Source organism: Cygnus olor, chromosome 5 (assembly GCF_009769625.2).
Source record: "Cygnus olor isolate bCygOlo1 chromosome 5, bCygOlo1.pri.v2, whole genome shotgun sequence".
Lineage (NCBI taxonomy): Eukaryota > Metazoa > Chordata > Aves > Anseriformes > Anatidae > Cygnus > Cygnus olor.
The window spans coordinates 18,181,032-18,203,771 of NC_049173.1; the positions used below are offsets into that span (position 1 = coordinate 18,181,032).

General features: G+C 50.2%; 1 protein-coding gene across 13 annotated transcripts in view; it reads left to right on the forward strand.

Moving 5' to 3' along the window:
• Nucleotides 1-22,740, forward strand: part of FOXN3 (forkhead box N3) — a 200,236-nt gene that overhangs the window by 57,062 nt on the left and 120,434 nt on the right. For 7 of the 13 annotated variants that reach the window (XM_040560111.1, XM_040560107.1, XM_040560105.1 and 4 more), the window contains exon 2: nt 12,581-13,137. In XM_040560111.1, coding sequence (XP_040416045.1) covers nt 12,595-13,137 — 543 coding nt within the window. In that variant the 5' untranslated portion in view covers nt 12,581-12,594. Of the gene's footprint in view, nt 1-10,009; nt 10,324-11,205; nt 11,549-12,580; nt 13,138-22,740 lie in introns of those variants that run through there. The other 6 variants (XM_040560109.1, XM_040560100.1, XM_040560099.1 and 3 more) reach the window with 6 other exon arrangements.

Sequence of the window (22,740 nt, forward strand, 5' to 3'; positions counted from 1 at the left end):
TCTTCCTCAGGATGTGACAGGAACCAGGACGTGGGCGAGAGGAGCTTTGGCCTGACCAGCTTCTCAACCCTGGCGGTAAAGGCTCAGTGGAGTTATGTGACAGGGACGGAAAGGGAGAAATAAAGGTAGAGGGTTGGATGCCAATTTAGTTAGTGCTGGCATAAATCCAAGGATGCAGTGAAGCAGAGCACAGGAACCACAGTGCACTGGGTACCTGAAAGGGGCTGCAGCGCACCTCCCCGAGGGCTCTGCAGGCACCAGTATTGCACTTGCTGCTCAATAAGGCAATGCAGGCATACATTTTCACCCGGACACCTTCAAGATCTTACTCTGTCTGACCTGCCAAAGAAGAAACCCTGCTTAAGTGGAACCTGTTAGCTTCAGTAAGGACTCTCTTTGGGTACTTGACAACCAAAACCCCAGTCTTGAGGAGACTGGAGCAGATACTTGCCATGGCCTGGATTCACACATGCACCTCCCTGCACACGTGCTCGCTCACTCAGTGATCAGCTGCTTGACAGCTATCGGAGCGTTCACAGGGGCAGTTCTGCAAGTCTGGAGGGGTTCATAGAAACAAAGTCAGACTATACTGCATGTTAGGAAAGACATCAACAAATTCCTGTAAAAGTACACAGTCCTCCAAATCCACTGGTGTGTACCAAAGTGGCCAAATTTCCCTTACTGTCTCCTTGTTTCCCTGTTGTCTGCTGAATTTGGCCGATGAAGTGTTTTGATGCAAGGACAGTTGTTCTCCCTTTGCTTGCGCAGTACCTTACACCACAGGCTCTTGGTCCGTAGCTAGGGGCCATGGGCCAGAATTACCTTCCCAGAGCACATTGTGTACCAGGGACCCTTCCCCACGTTGGATTTGTGGGAAGCCTGCAGCCAGAGTATCTTTAAGCCCCATTGCAGGTTGAGGGTTGTGCGTGGCTCCCTAAATCTGATGGTTGTTTGTGAGAGTCCCCAGTCAGTCGTGGCTTTGTACAGGGAGCGTGCGAGTCCCGGTGTGGTGGCAGAATAGCAAGCAGCGTGTCACTGATGTCAGTGCTTGTTCCAGAGCATTTGTTTTGCGTTCTCCACTATTGTCACTATAGTTGTGACAATAACCAGAAGTGAGTGAAAGTAAGGATAATACATGTAATCTCCAGCCTCATCTGGACAACACTTAAGGACTTTCTCACTGTGCGAAGTTGTGCTCTCCCACTAATTATCCTGTAGCTTGGGGAGTGTATAAATGCTAACTACCTTTGGGTTGGAACTGGCATGTGGTAATGGATGAGTAGAGGCCAATTTCATATACAAGGAGGTGAGCGTTATGCAATTCAAAAGGGACATAGCTTTTCCTTTGAGTTTAATACGTGAGTTTTTTGCTTTGTGAGCGTCTGAACTTACTGATTCCTGATAAGGGTATATACTTTGTTTTAACAATACAACCAAAGCACAGAGGAACCCAACCTTCCTGACAGATAAGCACACACTAGGGTCTTGAGAGCCATGAGATTATGTGCTTTGGAGAGCTGAGGAGCTGCAGGAGCAGTTTTCCAGTAGAGATAACAGCTGCACATATTGTTGGGTTGGGCTGGGCTTGTCCACAGGGTGCAGTGTGATCCAGGCACCTTCACCTCAGCGACACCAGCTGGCGCCCGGTGGTGGTGTGGATTACCCAGCTGGTTGGTGCTGACTGTCTGATGTACCCATGGCATGGCAGTCTCATCTGAATTTGCTAAGAGGAACGTCACAAGACCTGCAGGTGACTTCTCAGGCCAAAGCCATCCACAGCACCCTCAATCAGATGAGTGGCATTGACCACTGAAGAGGCACCCTCAACCAGATGAGTGGCATCAACCAGTCGAGAGATTAATTTCCAGTCATAGCTAAGTGTTGGCTTTGTTCCATGAAGTTAAAAGTTGTACTGTCAGTTTGTTTGCTCTTCCTCCCCCGGATTCGGTATCCCTCTGATTTTGCAGCCAGCTGTGGGTTGTTTTTTATTTGGACCAGATCATGTCTTGGGGCAAAACTGACATCACTGCTGGGTGTTGTTAGGGAAATGAGGAGCAGGGAGGCGGGTGCAGGAAGTGCCTCCATTTCTCACCACTGAACTGGGAGGTGAACTCCACTTGCCAGACAGGTTGGTGGGGTCCGGCATGTGACACGGTTTCAAAGCAGCCCTTTGCCAACACCCTTCAGCTATGAGAGGCTCAGGAATCTTGTCAGGTGGAGAGCTGCTGATAAGTTAAGACTTGCATGCTATGTGGTGTGGGCTGCTCCAGTGCTCTCTTAGTGTTTGTTGGGGGATTTAGGTTGTTGGGTTGTTTTCTTTTAATCATCATTTTAAAGAGCAGTACTAGCAGGGCAGCGGGGATTCAGCATGTCTCTTGTAAATTCAGAATTGTGGATGTAAATAAATGAAGACTAACCATGCAGTTGTTGGTAGGTGGTAAAGCCCTTTGCTTTAAGCAGTACACAAGTTCTTACTCTGCTGAGTTGTAACATTTCCAGTTTGAAAGAGCGATCATTAAAATTGCAATGGTTATTTCATTTGTGAACTTTCCTTGCCAGCCCCCTTTTTTTCACATTTAGTATTGCTATGATGTTGCTTTGTGTCTCCCACACTTTACAGATTACCTTGCCATATACCTTACACAGCTATGTAACTCCCGGCTTTCACTTTTATCTAGTTGTTTTTGACCTTTGGAATTGGGTTGTGTAACCAGAGGTGCGAGTAACGTTTTTTTCCACTGAAGATGAGACACGTGTCGTATATAAAGACAGTGTCTTTAATGTCACTTTGTAGTTGCTAGTTCAACACGTCGCAAGATACTAAGCTGGTACTCGTAGATACTGTGAGCGGTTTATCTTGCAGAGAAGAGCACCACGTGAAGAGAGCCAGTGCCTGTTGCAGCGCTGTGAGCAGCAGCAAACACACCGCTCGCACCGGGGACGTTGAACCGTGGCCTGTCTCCTATTTCATGCTAAACAGGATAACAGAAGTATTCTTAGAAATGCAATGTTTCTAAACATATCAGAGGCATGTCCAGCACCTAAAAACAACAAAAAAAAAAGAATGTGTTTTTCAAGTTTTTATTTTGGCATGAATCCTGAATGTTCGTAGGAGTATCAACAGGCTCTGGAGATGGCTTGCTGTTGTGCTCTTATTTCGTTAGACCTGGCCTTCCTTTTGAGGTCAGACTTTAGTTTCTGAAAAGAGTATAATTTAAAGCTATTTGTAGCGCTTCGTGATCACCTGTAACTACTAACGAAAAAGATCGGGCAGCAGAGAAATAAACACGTATCTGCTGCAGCTGCGGCCGCTCTTCTGAGGGCAGTGAGAGGAGAGGCCCGGGCGCCATAGTGAGGTGCCCGCTCGGCAGCGTGAGGCTGTACAGGCCGAAGCTGGCAGCACAGCAGGCTCCGCATCCCGGTGTTTAAAGTTTACTTTGCTGTTTGTCTTAAGTGGGGTCAGTGTTGTAGTGAATAATTTATAGGCAGCATGAATGAGCTCATTAGTCACCTTTTCAGAGCTTAAATGAGTTTTGCGGTTGTCATTACACGGGCCTTCTGTTCAGTGGCACAGCGAGATGGCAGCTTGGTGGTTGGCTGCGCGGTCGCAGGACAGCCCGTCTCCTGTCACGGCCGGGCTGGCTTTTGTGCTCTGCCGAAACCCCCCTTCTGCTGCCCAGTGCTGGCCCTGTAGCCTTCAGGGCCTTCTTTGGTGACAGCCTCTGCTTTGGGGGTTATATGTGACATTTGGTTTGACACTGTTCTGTTTTCCTGTTCTACTTCTTTTTTCCTTTATGGAAAAAAGCACTGAAATTATTGGACCGATGATAGGAGGAATAAGTGAAACCCAACACATGCATACAAACAATAAAAATGACTTTTCTCCTCTAACATGCTTCAAAACATGTTATGGCCATTGCATTCTTCGTCTCTGGTCCTCGAAATGCTTGTGGAAGTGCTGCACTGCGCTGGGACTGCCTGAACCTTAGAAGTAACCATAACTATCCCTGTTTACAGGGCCGGGGATTTAAAGAAACAAAATCCCCAGCATTATTTGCTACTGCTTTGGCTATCCAGGCCCGTTTATCCTCATGGTTGTGCAAAACCTGTGGAATGAGAAATTTGTCTGCAAAAAATCTGCGAGGCGTCAGACGTGCCGTATCTAGTGGCTCACTACCTCTGCTAGCTGACATTACTTGTTGCCAAAAAGACCGGAGCAGTGCTGAGGGACCCAGTATGTTAAGGACCCAGTGCTACGTCAGCCCACACCATAATGATCCCTTGTCACTGGGGAGCAGCCAAAAGCTGCTTGCAGGGAAGCCCACCTAACCGAACATCAATGCTGCGGCCAGGGAGTGGTTCTCTTGCCATTGCTGGAAACAGAAATTTCTGTTGAGATGTGGGTGATTTAGGTTGTTTTTAGTTTTTTTGTTTGTTTGTTTGTTTGTTTTGTCTGTTTGCTTGTTAATTTTTTGTTTCTTTTTTGTTTATTTGATCATTTGTTTCTTTTTTCATTCCTTCCACTGCAATCTTTCATTGCTTTCTGTTCTGCTCCCTGATGTGTTTGGTGCACTGGTATATAGCATTGCAAACACATCAAGGATAGAGGTCTGCTTAATAATTTTATGTCACTTTGCTTGTTTACCCAACCTGCATCCTCATAGCAGCGCTTGGCAGGCACAACTGTAGGTCATCCTTGCTTGTACTTCAGCACGGCATCACCTAATAGAGGCTATCTCCATGTTGATGCAGTCTGGGAATCTGGACCTGCATCTCACAGGATTTCCTCTGGGAACGGTGTTCAAGAAATGTACAGGAAGAGTAGTGCTGAGTGGTGAGCAGAGGAAAGCACTCTGGAATATCCTGTTGTACAATGAGCTGGAAATCAAGCTGGGAATCAATGCAGTCATGGCTAGGAAATCCACCCAGTGCAAGCAAATGGTCAGAGGAGAGTAATCACCTCCTAGCTTACAACATCAGTGATAGCAAACTGAGTTTAATGTCAGTTCATGAGGTCCTCAATTTGTGAGTTGTGAACACAAACTTCACGATCAGTGAAGTTGATGGAACTTCATTTTGCATGTATAGGTACACAAAAAAAAGGACAAAATCCTGAAGTCTTTGATGAAATTAACAGCTTGTATTCAGAAAAAATGAGGCAGGACTCAAGATGTCCAGAAATAATTCTGTCTCAGTTTCAGAAATTCTGTTGGCAATACAATTTAGAGACTTCATAAAAGAACTTAGTCCTCCATTATAGTTCCCCCCCCAGATTGTGATCTTTACTTCTATGCAATGTTGGCTGCTGCTTTTCTTCCACCTTGCTTTTAAGAATAAAAATTCAGTTGATTTCTGGTTTTGCTGATTACTTGTATGTTTGACTTTAGCTGCCAAGTGGTAAATACTGATGTTGAGATAACTCCAGGCCAAATTTTGCTGCATTACACCTGTGCAGCAGATAGCAGAGTCTGTGCAATGAATCCCAGAAAACAGCTCTTTATTTTAGTTCTTTTTTTTTTTTCAGCCTCTGCAAACACCACAATAATAGAAGTACTGTCTTATATTGCAGTTAATTTACCAGCTATGTTAGATGTGATTTCAGAGCACTATAGCCATTGCAGCTGATGACTCCAGTTAGTTATGTTTATCCCAGCAACATTTTGGTTCCCGCTGGCTGGGCTACTAAAATAAGCCGCACTGGCAGGAGCTTGCCTTTACCAGTAAAAGCTAGGTTTACGCTTGGGATCCTTGTGTGTTGGTGTAATTACACTGGTAAAGCATCTCTCATATGGACCTGTTTTAATAAATGTGTGTAGGACAAACTAGCATGCATGATATTCTCCTCCCACTGCACTCATGTACAGAAACACACTTGCTGGTAGCTTGTCAGCTGTATATAATGTTAGTGCTAAGCATACTCATTTTCTCAGAAGCTGCAAGCAAGTGTTACTACAATAACGTCGTAAATGTGCATACATTATAAAGGAACTATTTCATAAAAGCTCTGCATTTTATAATAAAGTCAGTGTATTTCAGACTGTGAAGCAGAAATGCTGTAGATATTTTTGTTTCCTCTCACTTCTGACGAAGCTCCATTTCGGTGCGCCTTTTCTCACTGATTCACTTCTGTTTCTGTTGGATTTCTCCAGCTGGGGCAAATGAGAACTAGAGGGATAATTAAATGAAAGGTTGGGAAATGCCTTCTAAATCTGATTCCGCATGTCTCAAGTGAATAAGCAAAAGATAGATCTCCTCTCAGGAAGCTGGAGTAAGCTTGGTCTCCATTGTGTGTGCAGCTTGCATCCTTAGCTAGTGCTTGAAGCGGGAGAAGCCAGGGGACACGGGGCACGGAGGCAGGGTGCAGCTGCACTGGAGCGGGCAGGCAGTTAGCTCTCCTACCTCTGCAGGGGGCAGTGACTTCATGTGGGAATTCGGATACAGCTGTTTCTCTGCCCCAGAAGTGGGCATGGTGCAAACAACAAAACCAGGTTGGTCTGCCGCGGTCAAAAATAACAAAGTGTTGATACTGCGGGATCAGGATCTCTGTATGAGACTACTCATTGGTATGCCATCGGTGAGAGTTTCGAGTGTCTGCTCCTGGAACGAGGGGACCCAGTTACAGCTGGGGCAGATGGAGGCATTAACATGTATTTGAATGGCGGGCGGCGAACAACAAAAGGCAATGCTGGGCAGTGCTGGTGGCGTGAAGGAAGGGTCCAAGGCTGCAGAATGGTAACTGGAGAAGGGCGCTGGTAATGGGAATTGTGAAAGAGGAAACAAGCAAACACGTATTGTATTCATGATTTAGTTTTTAATGGTGCCTGAAGGTGTTCAGCAGCTCCCTGCAAGATTAAATCCATTGCCTCAGAGATAACAGAAACTTAGAAGTGGCAAGACTGATAGGGGAAGCCAGCATGGAGGAAGAATGGGAACAAATGAGATGGTCAGCAGATGATGTTATGACTCTGAGAGGTCCCAGTACAAGAGGCTGATCGCAGCGGTCACAGGGAATACAGGGCAGCAGCCCTGTCCGCTTGTCTTTGCTAGGTACATGCGCATCAGGGGCCTTTCAGAATTGGGTGTTTTTTGGGCACAGCTCTACATCCAATTACAAATCCAAATGAACAATTAGCAAACTTGCAGCAGACCTTAGGTAAGAAACTTGACTGTGATGTAGAGAGAATAAACACTGACAGGGATGCCAGTCAGTGAGGACGTTACAGTTGGAGATCAGGTCGGGAACGGGGGCTTAAGGATGAGCGTAGGAAGTGCAGGTCTATTGAATGGTGAGATTGGTGGGGTCAGATGGCAGGAGATGGAAATATTTAGCGAGGTCACGTGGCATGGTTGGAATGGTAGCAAAGGAAGGTGTTCGCAGCTGAGATGGAGAATGGAGGCGGGTAGCTGAGCTTCGGAGGGTTGCTAAAGAGCCTGTGACCCTTGCTGTGCTCATTTTGCAACGTTTGCTTCTAGGGGGTTATCAGGGATTCCAATCTAGAGGAGGATAAGAGATGAAGGAGTGCAGGGAGATGGGTGGAAATCCTCATTAAATAAGATACCGAAACATCTGCGGTTGGTATTCTGAAATCTGAGTGGAAAGATTAGGCTGTTGCATATTAGCCCACAGGGCTAAAGTGCAGCTCTGCACTGTTGGTACTTCTCATCAGCCTTTAGTGCTGCATATGCTTTGGTCTTGATGTACAAATAGTTTTCATCTTTCAGTGTTGCCAATCTTTTGCGAAACGAGTTCGTGTTATTCCTAGCTCACAAATGGAGGCATCAACACCCAAGTAAATTTGGTGGCTTGCCTAAGACTCCGGTGAGTTACTCGATGGCCGTATATTGGATGTGCTGATGCTGCTAGTTTCTAAGCCAACTGCACGGCTTGGAGAGGGCGGCAGGCCCTCTTAAGTTAGTTAACCATTCCATTAACAAGTCAGGAGAAGCTGGGGGACACCCTCATCCCAAGAGGCAAGGTATCAGAGTTGTCTCACTGGAGGAGCCAGCCAGCAGCTCCTTGCTGCTGAGCTCAGGGTGAGGGGGAGGCAGCAGGAGGCACCCACGCCGCTGCCTCCCGCAGGGTGCCTCAGCCCGTAGCCCCGTGCCAGCCCTCTGGCTGGGGGTGCAGGATCTGTCCCCCTGCTCCCTGAGGCCTCTCGGTCCCCAGCTGCGGACCTCTGTGCTGGCTTTTCTGTGTGCTCGTCAAATGCCTCACGTTGGTGCTTCGCTGTAATCTGTACTGTGTGTGCTGGGGAAGTTCCTCCCTGCCACGGGGAGGGAGTAAAACCGACCTTGTTCTCCCAGTACTAACGGGGAATCTTTCCCCTAATTCTGAGCAGACCTGTGCTGTGTACCTGAATAGGATACACACAGAGTAAGGCACTACTCAAGGTGCAATATTGTCTATATACCACCCTGTGGCTCGCCAGGCTTCCCCCTTCTCACTTCAGGAATACTTCTCATTAGCTGGATTCTCCAAATACTAAGACACTTGACTTTTACAAGTGAAGATAAATGTGATAAATCTCCTCGCTGGCTGGCAAAGAGACGTGTTGATTCACAAAGAGAAACGTCTGAAGCATTTGGAGTAAACTTAGGTGGGTGGAGTTATGACTTGCTAATTTAGTTTGGGTTTGGAACAAAATGGCCATGAGATAAGAACTGTGTAAACTAATGGTCTGCTGACTGGTTTAGTGCTGGAAGCAGCACGGTCACAGGGCACGGCTACCAGCGGTAACAGCGCAGTTCTGCTGCCTGACAGGTACTGTCCTCGCCCTGAAATCCAGCTGCTGGCGTGTCTTTTTGAAAAATGCAAGAATGTGAAATAGCAGTTCACTGGGTAGGGGAGGGAAAGCTATCGGCAAAAGGAGGTCTTAGCGAGTTATGACAGGAATTTCTTGTTTGAGAGAATAAGCGAAACACTTCTCAGCCCTGCACTTTGAGAACTAAGTCGTTGCTACTCTCCTGCCTAAAAATGAGAATTTGGCAGATGTTGTAGAGATTAGAAAAGGTAACCGATGCCTCAGAAAATGGCTAAATACGGGCACAGAAACGTGGTACAATATAGTGGTGATCCTTCTTAAGCAGGATAATATTGACTGTGTGAGCCAGGAGAGAATTCCTGCAAGGTCTTGAGACAGCTGTCCTAACTTTTCTAAATAAAATTGCTAAAATACTTTTCTTCTTGGCTTAGGGATAATTTCTGTGTCCAGGGCTCTACCAACATTCCTGTATTTCTAACACGTATTATGTTGCTTACAGATTCCTGCAGCAGACCTTTTCTATACTGAAGGCAAACTAATTTTGGAAGTACGCTAAAGGTGCAAGCCTTGCTTACTCAGAGTAGAAAATCCTGGACTGAGCCACAGAACAATTTCGTGTACTTGTTTCGAAGGCAGACAGCTATACCTTGATTCTGTGCTGTGGAGCACAGAAGCTACCCAAGATCAAACACTTTGCACATAGGAGGAGATCCCATTTAACCGGAGCTGTCTAGACTGGGCAACTTCTTTCTGGTGTTTAAATCAAGTTAGCTCACTCCAATTAATCTAACTCAACTGATGGTGACGGTCTTCTTATTTTTTTAATTAAGTCAATACCAGCTATGTCAAGATACGTTAACGGGGGAGAAAAGGCACCATTCTTCCTAACTGAGGTCAGGCCTGATTTCAAAGGACGTTTCCTTAGGCTAGGGGCCAGCCGTTGGGTCGTTTTATCTGGGAAGCCACCGCGGCTTCCCCCGCACGGTCCCGCAGCAGAGGCGCCGCGCCGGGTGTCACAGCAGCGGGCAGCCCCTGCCGCCAGCCGCCGCCGTCCCGGGGCGGGCGGCCCCTGCGGTGCCCAGCGGTGCCCAGCGGTGCCCAGCGGTGCGGGGAGGCGGCGCAGCTCGCGGGTGCTGCGGGGGGATCGCCCCTCTGGTGCCGGGGGTGCCGTGCGCCCGGGCCCGGCCCCGAGGAGCGCCGCCGCCCTCCCCCCCCCGCCGGCGGCCCTCCCTCCCTGCCTCCCTCCCTCGGCTCTCCCGCCCGGGCTGGCCCAGCCCACGTTTTCCCTCTCTCCCCTCCCTCCCCTGGTCATGTGTCGCCTTTTTTTGTTTGCGGTGGAAACAATTTCTCGCTCTCCGGCTCGCACCCAGGCGGACCCGCTGCGGGGCGGCCCCGCGGCCCGGGCCCCGATGCTGCCGGCGGCGCCCCCTGCGCCGGGACCCCCGCGGCACCCCCGGGGCTCGGGCTGAGGCGGCGGGCGGCGGGGGGGGGGGGGGGGGGGGCGCGGGGCCGGGGCCGCTGCCAGCCGCCGAGGGGCCGCGCCGAGGCCGCCCCCCGCCAGGTGAGTCCCAGCCCCCGCCGCCAGCGGGGATCGCGCGCGGCACCGGCGGGGCCGGGAGGGGACGGAGGAGACCGGGGGGGTCCGGCCCGGCCGTGCCCCGCCGCAACTTGGCCGGGAGTTGCCGCGGGGGGTGCGGGGCCGGGCGGGGGGGGGGGGGTGAGGCCGGAGCCCGGAGCGCGGCCGGGAGCGGCGCCGCGGGCCCGGCGCTGCCGCTGACATCTGGGCGGCAGCGGCGGGGTGCGCGCCGCCGGCCGCCCCCGGCCGCCCCGGGCACCGCCGGTCTCCTAGCAACCGCGCCGATTGGCAGCGCCGCTGGCCAATGGGCGCGCGGCCCCCCTCCGCCGCCCCGGCCGCGCGGCGAGTACGGAGGGAGCGGGGCGGGGGCGCCGGTACCGCCCCCCCGCCCCCCCCCCGTGGGCTGTGCCGGCCCGGCCCGGCCGCGCTGCGGGAGCCCCGCGCCCCCCTGCCCGCTCCACGCCCGGAGCCCGGCCGCGGGTCACCGGCCCCGTGTGGCCGCCGCGCCTTTGTCTGGCGGCGGGCAGCGGCCGAACCCCTCCCCGCGGCCGTGCCCCCCTCCCACGGCCCGCCCCCCTCCCCCCGGGCCGGCAGCACCGCGCCGAGCCCCGGCAGCGCCGCGGGGTGAGGGCCCGGCGGGGCGGGCCGCAGAGCGCCCGGTGCCCGGGGAGCAGCCGCGTGTCGCCATGGCAACAGCGCCATTAAGGGAGCGCTGGCAGCCGCCCGGCTCCCGGGACGCAACTTGCCGCGGGAGGCAAACTTGGGCCGGCGGCAGCGCCCCGCGCCCGGCTCCTGCCCGGGGAGCCTGGCCCCGTGCTGCCCGTGGCCCGCCCCGGGCCTTTTCCCCTTCCACACGCCCGTTCGTCCGAGCCCGCAAACGCTCGGGCACCTCGGTGACCGTGAGCGCTGTCGGGCTTCCTGCGTGGCGGCCCCGTGCGCTGTAACTCTGAGCAGCGGCTGCAGCTGTTGGGCGCGTGTGGAGCCGTCCCTTTGCGTGGCTGCCCCTCCGCAACACCTAAAATAACCCCAGCTGCTCGCCGCCAGCGTGGCTGGCCTCCCTTTTTTCCTCCGTGCACTTCATCCCCTGGTCTTTTGGCCCGTCGCTTGCAGTGCCGAGTGCCCACGTGACGTGTAAATGTGTCTCCGGCGGCCCCCCAGCACAGGGAACCTCCGCTCTCGGCGTTTGTGCAGGAGGCTGCCTGTTCTTCAAGTACGCTGCTAACCCTTACCAGTTTTATTTTGCTTCTGCTCGCCTCTCCAGACCTAAACGCTGGCAGTTTTACTGTACGGGAAAGCCGAGGGAGTCTGTCTCTGCTTTTGCAGAGCTGTTTCGCTCCTGCCTGCTTCTGCCGAGTGCTCACACAGCTTCCTTCACCCACCGTCCGAATCACCCAGGGCCCCCTGAGCCCCCCGGCTCGCCCCTATCCCCGGGGACCTGCTGAGCGCTCCCCTCTCCCCGTCCCGCCTCTCCCAGGCCGCGGCTGAGGATCGCAGCGTGCCTCCCTCCCGACTCTATTTTCTGCCATGTTTGAGAGACAGCTCAGCTTGTGTTAGAGCTGTCTCTGTTTACATACATTTTTAAAGTGCTCTATTCCTCTGGCGCTTGTTTCCCCGTGTCTTGGCCCCGCTCCCAAAACTACTGTGCGTTGCTTGCCTTCTTCCCTGCTCTCACCCGTTCTGTTTTGGGAGCTCTGCTGTAATTTTGGAGTTCTGTTGCAATGGTGACTGTAGTTGGGTCGGATGCTTGTCTGCCTGAGCCCTCAGCCAGAGCGCCTTTACTCACAATACTGTTGTATTGTCCTCAAAAGTGAAACAGCTGAACTTAATCTGAAGCAACTGCCGTAAGCCCCCCCTTCTTTTTCTTTTTTTTCTTTTTTTAAAGTTTACGTGCCTATTAAAGTGATACGTTCAGAGTACTCGATGATTTGATACACGTATTCATCATTAAAGGAATGTGCCTTTAGGATTTCCTGTGTGGGGTGTCAGGTACACGCAGCACTGAGGCATATCAAGATTATCATCTTACTCTGTTCACTGAAATTTCTTTCCTTTTCCTGACTTTAGATTATTTTACTCAGCGTTTGGGGATGCCTGTTTATGTGAGTCTGTCATTTTTAATACAGATCGCAAAAGGCCAAGTGACTGGTTGGGGAAAAGCTGTCAAAATGTTATGCAGTATCTTCTTATGAGCTAACTTTTTTCTCTGTTTCTTTCTCCCCTTGCGTTGGATTCACTCTCCTAGGAGTCTCTGCCTAAATGGGTCCAGTCATGCCGCCCAGTAAGAAGCCAGAGGGCTCAGGAATTAGCGTGCCCAGCGGACTGAGCCAACGTTACCAAGATAGTGATTTATCAAAGGCACTTCACGATGACGAGGACCTAGATTTCTCTTTGCCTGCCATCAGATTAGATAAAGGGGCCATGGAAGATGAAGAACTAACTAATTTGAACTGGTTACACGAGAGCAAGAACTTGCTGAAAAGCTTTGGGGACTCGGTCTTAAGAAGCGTTAGCCCCGTTCAGGACATCGGTGATGACACGCCTCCGTCTCCTGCCCACTCTGACATGCCCTACGATGCCAAGCAGAACCCCAACTGCAAACCTCCTTACTCCTTTAGCTGCCTCATATTTATGGCCATCGAGGACTCGCCAACCAAACGACTGCCTGTAAAGGATATATACAACTGGATCTTAGAACACTTTCCATATTTTGCAAACGCGCCCACTGGATGGAAAAATTCTGTGAGACATAATCTATCCTTGAATAAGTGTTTTAAGAAAGTGGACAAAGACAGAAGTCAGGTAAGTTCAGAACTGTGGAAACCTGTCTGGCTCTGATAAAATTCACCTGCTAGTCCTAAAATAAATTCGTAATAGTAAAATGCAGAATACGCAATGCTGTCCCTGGTAACGTAGTTCATTAAATTCAGAGAGCCAACATTTCTTTAGCATGGCTCATTCTGATTTTATTAAATTCATTGTCTAGACATCTGTAAGAAAGTACTCGGTGTGTGTGTTTTTTCTTTTCCCCCCAGCTGGTGTCTTCATGCATAGTGGTTAAATATTGTTTTTAGTTACCATGCTGTGGTAATGGTTTCCAGCTATACTAGATGAATGTAATCATGTTATAAATAGGCTGCTTGCTGTTCTTGGCTTATACAAATGTATAGTGAAAGGGTATGCCTTATGTAAGAGTCCATCTCTTTTTTTACTGCTCTGTGTTGTAATCAGAAAAAAACTTTTTTTATTTTTTTTAAACCAAGCAGAAGTAGTTCTGAATTTTAGTGATGAAGCTTTAGTCTGTTTCAGGCAGGTTTTAGAGAAACTCTTCAAACAGAGGAGATAGGTCTGGCATCGCAGGTGAAAGTTACCAAAAATTCGGTTGTTCTCTCTCTGGACGTTTGCAGCTTCTGGGAACAGTGCAGTGGCAGAAGTCTGGGGAACAGATTTTTTGCTTTCGGGTCTCTGTAGTTGCTGTCTGGTTTCACTGCTGGATCCTCAACTGCATCTGCAGGAGGAGGCTGTGTGTGAGGGAATGGGGAAACGAGCCGAGCGGCGGAGGCAGTGCTTTGCATAACCTTCTATTGCATAAATCTGACTGGGAGCAGATACCGTTTTCGGAAGGGGACGGCCTCCAGAAGCAGTGGTCTGGGTGAACCTTTGGCCAAGTACGAGTATTCCGATAAAAACCCCAGCTTGCAGATTAATTTCACAGTCCTTCTCACAGGTTGGCGGAATAAATAGCAGGTAAAATCACACTGCTGACAGTCTGTCTCTGCAGTTGGCTGAAGATCAGAAAGTGAAGGCTTTCTGCTGGCAGAAATAATAGATGCACTCTGCTTTTGTATTTCGGTTAAGTAAATGCTGTGATTGTCTCGTCACTGGCTACCCTGAAGCTAGACTTCTGTTGGTGGTGCTGTTCTCCCTATTTTGGGTGCGATTTAACTTTAAATGCCCTGGAATAGAAGCTTTCTTCTTCTAAAGGAAGAATCTTACATTACCCTAAGCTAACAGCTTTCCATTTTAGGTTAATTAACTTTCTTTTCTCAGCAGTTTTGCCATTTTAAATGATTGACTTTATTTATTTTTAATGTCGTTCCCTGAAATCCACTGTCCACATATTGGAGATGACACACTGTACGTTGGTATTTTTACAAATTAGTTGCTGTGAACGATTGTGTATGAGATTAAAAAACTTGTGGCTGGACTGGATCTTGTTTCATGCAAACCAGTCTTAAATTCTTGTTTGGAAGTGCGACTGTAATAATAAGTGCCACACCAGGCTTTTATGACCCTGCCCCAGATCATAAGAAGCCTTAACACAATACTCTTAAAAAAAACCCAAAATATTGTAACTGGCAAGGCGTATGCTTAGCATTGCCGTTTGTTCTATCCCTCTTCCTCTGTTTACAAGTTGACTATTTAGATTACAGCTTCCTTCCTATGAGGAACTTGTCTTCATGTATATCTGTCAAATATCCGGAAGCCTTCCGAGATCATATGAACAATACCACGAAGCACTTCTCCACGGGGAAGTGGAGGAGCACAATGCATGACTAGTCACCTACGTCGCGAATCCACAATTAGATCCATGGTTACCTAGCGAGACGATAAGGTGTGGTGGGAGTCCTTGCCTATAGCAGTAACAAGGTGGGGTTTGTGCTTCCCTGGAAAAGCCCAGGTTATGAGAGGGAATTTCTTCCATCTTTTTCTGCTCCTGAGCCCTTAATAACTACTTGGTCACCCTGCTGGTTGGCAGCATTAAGGTAATTGAGATGAAAATCTGAAAGTTAAAAAGCACAGACTCGGGCCATTTAAATGCTCTGCTGCTTTTATCTCGTGTCCTGGCCGAGGGACGGCCGGCAGAGACCCGGGCGCAGAGCTGGCGCTCGGTCAGGATTGCTGAATCAGGTGCCTGACAGCTAATTGTGGACTTGGAAAGCAGTAAACTTCAACTGCTGGCGTTGAAATATGTTCATGTGCGTGCCTGCACCCTGAGGTTTGATTCGAGTGCCTTACAGCAAGCATCTCCCGTGTTCAGAAGGTGGCTTGTAAATCTGAGTGGGGTCCCTGGGACCTGGGGGGAAGGGGCGACCCCGTTACAAGGAACCATTTCATGCTGCTTCTCCCAGTTTGCAGCCAGGTTCTGCAGACGGCAGGCTCGGAGTCTGCCTATCCTTCTGCTTTTATGTGGGGGTAAAGAGCGTTTAGCACACGGCGTGCTCTGAAACGCCAACAAGCGAGGCTCTGAAACGTGCGGGATGGGGGGAAGGAGTCGATCGGTGCTGGGAATTGCAGGCATTTGCTAGTTGATGTGTGTTGACACATTGTGAAAAGCTAGAAGCTTTTCCTCTCATAGTTGTGCTTTCCAGTGTTTGTTTGCGTAGCCTTTCAGTAATCGTTTTTCTAAAAAAAGTTCTGCTGAACACTTAATTCTTTCTCGAATTCCCTGCGCCTGGTAGTTTTCTCAGTCTTGGGCTCCCCTGATTTATATTCATGGGGCTAAATATCTATTTAATACATGCAGCTTTTCCTGCGTGCGTACGAATGCTTGCATTTCCCGGCCTGAGATCCTTGTCACGGAAAGAAGGGCTCGCAGGCCGCATCGCTCCGCCTGCCTCTTCTGGTGCTCTTGGGCCCGATGCTGGGAAAGGACGTCCCCCCAGGCCTGTGGACGTCCCCCCAGGCCTGTGGACGTCCCCCACGTTTATGGGGGCACCACCACCATCCCTTCGGCAGCGGAGCTGTGGGGCTCACCTGGCAGGGCGGCTGCGCGCGGGGCTCGGCCACGAGGCCGACCTCAGGGTGCAGACGGGCAGAAGGGCCGGAGAGGGGAAAATGCTGAGCCCTCGCCTGTGCACACCTCTTTGCCTTGAGCTCAGCGGTCTAATAGCAGTTGGCCAGGGTGTGAAGTGTCACGCGATGGGGAGCAGAAGCGGGGTTCCCCGCCTTTGTTTGTCCTGCCGGACGTGTGAGCCCAGCCATTCAGAGTAATCCCTTTGTGAGCGCAGGGATCTGAATGTCCTCTAGCGTACGTCCCATTTAGTACAGCCCGCTAGCCCATGACTTCCCTGACTTCCCTACCATCTGGTCCTTGGCTATGGAGAGGAATTTTTCTTGTATATGTGTCTCCACAGCAACGAGTTTGCAGTTGATATGGAAAGTAAGCAGTTGCCCTAGCAACAGAGTTACTGATGTGGCAGCTCCTCTGCTCGCAGGGAAAGGGCTCAGCTAGTTCAGACGCATTATGTAGGTTTGCTGTAATTATAGCTGCGCCCACTAGTGCTGCTGGAGCTAAGGGTCTGCTGAAAAATTTTGTTAAAGCCCCATTTTTATTTTTTTTTCCCCCCCTTGAAGGTTTGTGTTAGCCGCGTAGGGATTCCCGCTTTGAACAAAGGCGGGTGAGGGTGTGTTTTCAGGGCATGCGATCCGTCTGTGCCTTCTGTGAACGCAAACTTTCTCAATCGTTACTGTGAAAGGAGGGGAAGGGACAGCGCTGGCTTCTCTGCGATCTGTTTTGTCACAGCAGCACCCAGTTGCAGAAGCTGAGGCTCTCGCCCCATGCTCCTTACACCCCTCCTCGCAGCGGGCTCCTCTTTGTGAGCGCCCTGTGCTGTCCGAGGCAGGGAAACACGCATGTGCCCCCGGCCGCGTGCACGCCGAAGAAATTCAAGACTCTTAAAGGTTTGTTTGGCACTCGTGCTGAGGGACGTCTCAAGAAAAATGTAATGAGGGTAAGGGATATGTTTATGGGGACGGGAGAAGAAAATTCTCCTCGCTTGATGTAGGAGTTATTCTTAGAAGTCCGTGGACCATAACTGGGTCATGGAGATCCAGCCAGGCTCCTCCTCCGTCTGGAGCGGGCTCTGAGGTCTGAGGGCTCCTGAGTGGTTGTAGGGCTCCGAGGGAGCCGGCCTCCAAACTGTCCCCGGCTCACGCACACCTTTCCTACACGCCGCGCCGCACCATGGCTGGGTGTGCGGTGAGAGCTGCGGGGGACTTCCCAGTAAGGAGTCCCTCCTGCGAGCATCTTTCCTCCAAGGTGGTAACGGCCGGGCTTTTGACAGGTAAAGCCCTGCAGAAAGAAAAGAGCCAGCTGGAGCAAGAGGTGAATGAGCCTGGTTGTTCTTTATTGAGATCTCTTAATCCAATCTGCATATACACAACGGTGATGGTCTCCTCCCTCTTCTAACCTTATTCAGGAAGATCTCCTGTGAGAGCTGCGTGGCACGCTGGGGATAGAAATGATCTCCTCCAGTTCTGATATTGTCACCTGCACTGACCCAAATAGCGCAAATGTCAGAATTTCACTAGGTTTGTAACATCTGGTGGAGCTAAAGTGTTAAAGAAAATCCTCAGACTCACGTCAAGGACTTAAGATGATGTTGGCTCCATTAGTAAAATAATGTCCTGAATAAACTGATCCAGCTGTTAATTTCCCAAATTGCTAAAAGGAAATGTGTTTTTCTAAGTCTTGTTGAACTTGACGTCCATTTTCTTTTACCTCGGTCTGTCGTATTAAAAAGCTATCTAGTTCTCAGAAATTTTCTCCTCAAATTGGTTTTTGAAGAAATGAGGGTCGTTTCCTTCCAGAGAAGTCACAGCGGTCTCTAGAACCTTCCCCTAATACGGGATTTCCAGATATCACACAATTCGTGGAGAGCTTTTTTTGAACCCTTTCAGTTTTGGTTTTGAAGTGCAAAACCAAGAAATCATACAGAACATGTAAATAATAGATTTCCTAAGCTCTGCACGGAAATAATATTCTTCCATTTGACTGGATTCCAGCTGGTTGACTTTACACCGTAGCTCACTCTTTGCAGTAGTGACTGGGTGTGTGAACCGGTTTGGAGCTGTGCAGTGCATCATCGGTTCTCCTCCCAATGATGGTGAAGAGCTGGCAGTACCGGAGAGTCCTCTGAACCTGGATCTCGGGTGGTTGCCGTACCTTGCTCGCGGGGAAGAGCTCTGTGATGGCTAACCACGTCGGCAGGCTCTGGCCTCCCAGAGCAGACTGGTTGCTTAGGCTAAATAAACTGGAGTAACTGGCCGCGTGTGTGCTCCTCACCCTTTGCTAACACGATAAGAAGCGTGGTAAGCAGCGCTGCCATTTCTCGCCGCGGTCGCTCCTCCCTTGCTGGTGGCTGTTTGCTCCAGCACCTTGCTGACACACGCACTTTGCGTTCCAGTGGCAAACCGTGGATCTGCTCTTAGATCTTCTCCCCTCTTTTTTAATTCTTGAGTTGCTTTTCAGCCTGATTCCCTGGCTCAGGCCACAGCACAGTCCAGCTGACAGCCCACAGGTGACAGGATGGATGGGGAATGCCCACGGTTGGGTTGCCCGAGAGGCAGTGCCAGAGGGGAGAGACCTGCTGGAGGCTGGAGCACCAGACGCTACCCCCAGGTACAGCTGGGATGAAAGGAGAGAAGTTCAAATACAGTTGGAGGCTTTCTTCTGCTGAAGAAGTTGGCTTTTGGTTTTCTCCGGGAGCAGGACTGTGCTCTTTGTTGCTCGAGGGGCCTGTGCTTAGCAGCTCTTCGGGGTGCTTTATGGCTGGTTACCCTGATCAAAGCCTGGGCTGCCAGCACAGGCACAGCCCCTCCCGGGCCCGGCCACCTTCCCTCTGCTGGGGCATTAAATGGCCCCAGGGCTGCCTTGCAAGCCCCTCTCCAGCTCTTACCAGCACGTGTCACTGCACGGCGAGCTGGCTGAAAACTTTATTTTCAGTTGGGTTATTTTTCAGTGGGCTAATTTAGTTGGGTTCATTTTCAGCTCCCTGCTTAGCTCATGGCCATCGTGGTCAGGCGGGTGCCAGCGGCAGCACGGGTCTTGGGCTGAAAATGGTCCTAAGAAAACTGCAGTGCGGAGCGTGGGCACACACGCATGGATGTTTTCTCACCTTTGTAAGGTTTGTTCGTTTCTTTTGCCCAAAGGCCTTAATACGAGCAGCAGAGGTGGCTCTGAGGGGAGCTGTGCTGGGGATGCTCCGAAGAGCAGTTAGGGAAGGGGACGGCTAAGGAGAGGCGCGTTACGTGTCGCTAACGAAGGCTGCTCCGTGGGGAATTAGAGGAGACCTGCGGATCTGGGAGGTTTGCTCGTTCTGCCCAGCATTCGCTGCTTTTGTCTCGCGCTTCAGTTCTTCACCAACACATCAAAGCATCCGTTTTAATTACAAAACGCGTGTCCTTTAGACTTCCTCCTTCCTTTCCTCAAGGGGAAGCGAAGCCTTTTACGTTGGCTGAAACCGAGCAGCGAGTCGTGCTGCGCGCCGTCGCTTCCTGGGCAAGGACCTCTTGACAAAGCGCTCAGAGGCCCGGCCGTAACTGAGCGGCAGTCGCAGAGACCCTTCTGGCAGCCGGGAGTAGCCTCTGAGCTGCCGAAGGACCTGCCTCACCTCGCCGCGGTGCCACACAGATGCTGCGCACCGCTCGCTGACCCAGGCAGCCGGGATCGCAGCAAACCGCTGTGGCAGCTCCGCGTTCCTCGTCACGTTACTCAGACGTCTGGCCCGCTGGGGTCTGCGGAGCGGCCTCTGGCTGCTCGTACCTGCTCCTCCCGGATCGTTTTCTGCTGTCTTACTGCTGCGTCTTCATGATAAAAGTAGTTAAACAAGTGGGCCGGGGTAACACAGGCTAAAATCCTTATGAAAAAGAGGCCCAGCGTGACTCTATTTTTAAATTTTTTGGTGTTTGTGTGTTGATGGGTGGTGGCTTAGTGTTTAGCAGTAAGTGACTTGTGTCATTTAGAGACCGGGCAGAGCATTGCTAGATAAGGGTGTCATGCAAACACCGCCTGTAGCTCTAACAAAGCAACGCGTTACGATGCAGCTAGACTTGTGGACACAGATTTCCTTAAAGAAAAAGCCATGTAGCTCCCTCTGGTTAGGTATGGCTCAGTAAGCACCTAGGGGAAGGCTGCGCTGCACGCTTGTTTGAGTTTTTTAAACTAATGAAGATTTCCCTCCCTGTAAAAGTATTTGCTCTTATTTGATTCATCATATGGTGTTCTGAAGCAGTGTTAAGTCTTCTGTTTTCTATGTAAAGAAGGTAGTGAAGAAAGTTTGCTTTAATGAAGCATGAATAGATCTTGCTTGTTTGTTGGTACTTGTAGCTTAAGTCGGTTTGTTACAAAGAAGAAATTTGCTGAGAACTATGAGAGTTTGCGTTCTTCATCGGTGGCAACTGGTTTGTCATGATTCAGCCCTTCAGTTTTAGTTCTCAAGTAAAAAACAATGGCTAATTTTGCCTTGCTAACACCTGTCACTCGATTTAATTCCCAGTAAGTTTCAGCCCCTTGCCCAGCTGTTCCCTGCTTCCTCTGGTGCCTCAGAGCTAGCCAAAAATGGGCTGGATACCTGCTCAGTTTCAGGGACTGGAAATTATTACAGGTAGGAGAGGAGGTGCCAGAATCGATCACCTGTCAGTGCTTAATTGACAAGCAGCAGAAAAACCCAGGCAGTCTGTCCAGGCGCACTTAGGAGTCCCTGTCCTTGAAGCTTGCATTATGAAGTCTTTGAAGGTTAAATAGATCCTGTGTGTCTGCTTGAATGTTTGTAACAGTTTATGCCTTAGTTTTTCTGATTTAACTTCTGTGTATTTTCTCTGCACTGGAAGGATTCGGGCATGGAGGGAATAGCGTGCATCTTAAATCGTGGAGAGGAAGGCTGTGCTGCCCTAGGAGTGCAGCAGTGCTCTTGCTGCTGGAGAGGGGCCTGTAACCTGCTGCTGGGATGCTCTGACTTCAGCAGAGTCTGCCTGGCCTCGGGGCTGAGGGCAAGGAGCACCTTCCTCGGCTGTGCCGCTGTGAGCGAGAGGCTCCCGAGGTATTTTCTCTTGGAGCAAAACCAGTGTCCATGCTCCTCGCTGCAGTATCTGGACATCTAGTAAAGGTTATTGCAATGGCAATAGAAATGTGGCTGTCTTTTTTGGAGAATAAGCATTTTGTAAGAGTCTGGACACGGACAGGATCTATGTATAGTCACTGGCAGCTCAGCTTGCTTCCCCAAGCCCTAAATTTCCTGTGGCTCAAGTGGTCTCAGGCTCATCGGTGACGGAGGTCACGTAAGGTGCAGACCGGCAGGGAAGAAGAAGCGGGGCGACTACTTCAGCATTAAGGTTTTTATTCCTCCTGAATTTTTGATAGGTCACTTATTGGCCCCTTTTGCCCTGCGATATTACTTGTTTTCCTTCTGTTCTCACACCAGGCTGGACTCGTGACTTCAGAGGAGCTGCTTTGGATTTACTCTTGGGTACAGCAGGATTGGGACTGGGGGCTGTGTGGAAAGCAGCAGTTGTAGCCATAAATGATGTCTGTGGCTCTTACTCGGTTATCCATAAGTCATTTTGGAGACGGTACGTTTTAATTTGTTAGTTATGTTCTTCAAATTCCATGCGGGGTGTTATGGAAACTTTGCCCTGGGAACTCCTGTAGGAATTTGTGAGAAGACTCATTCCAAGGATCTTAAATGCGAGTGGGTTTTTCCTTCCTACAGTAGAAAAGAGCCCGAATTGCTGTCCTCGACCAGTGACTTATGATACCAAAACTCTATCTCCAGCACGCTGAATTGCTGTGCTTCATTGCAGCAGTGAACGGTAGCAATTTGCCACTAGCTGAGTACTACCAGGATGCTGAAACACCAGTGTAACTCGCAGAAAGACGCCTGTTGGTAGGCGGAGGAGTGAATGGGCATCTGGACCGGGAGGTCTGAATAGCAGGGAGAAGTGTCTGTGGCAGCGCACGGAGCAGAAACTTGTTTATGGGACTTTGCATAAGAGAAGCGAGCTGAATGCTACCAGTAGGATTCACACTCATTCAAGCTATCAGCAGAAAATTAGGCTCTGCTCCAGAGCTGTATTTATGAGATCCCAACGCTGCCTACTGTGGGAGGGTACTCACTGGGATGAGGCAGCTATTGTAAATGGCCTTCTGATTTTACAGTGGGCAGAAAATGCCTACAGTGTGACACGCAGGGGATGAGGGGTTAATGCAAGACTGGGGTTAGGTACTGACACACCTTATCTCAAGCTTTCATTTCCATATTTCCTACTCTTTTCCTCACCCTTTTATTTGAAGGGTGGAGAGTGGGAACACACGTCTCCGAAGGTTATGTGGTTCCGTTTAAATTCGGAAAAAAAAAAGATTTTGAAATGCTTTAAGGTTAGGAGGAAGGGGATGAACATCACGGTTATGGGCAATAGAGAATGTAATAGAAGTAGCAGTTTTGCAATTAGGTCTGTTCTCCTTAAATTGTTGGGTAGAGCTAAATATTTCACGTGGTTCATCTTTGGAATAAAGTCCTTGCCATGCGGAAAAACTGTTTGCAAAGGTTCTCTTCAGTACCACTGTCCTGTACTGCCTGTCCGTGTGCAGCCTTCTCCGGCCCTGCTGTAAGAGGGGAACGCTGC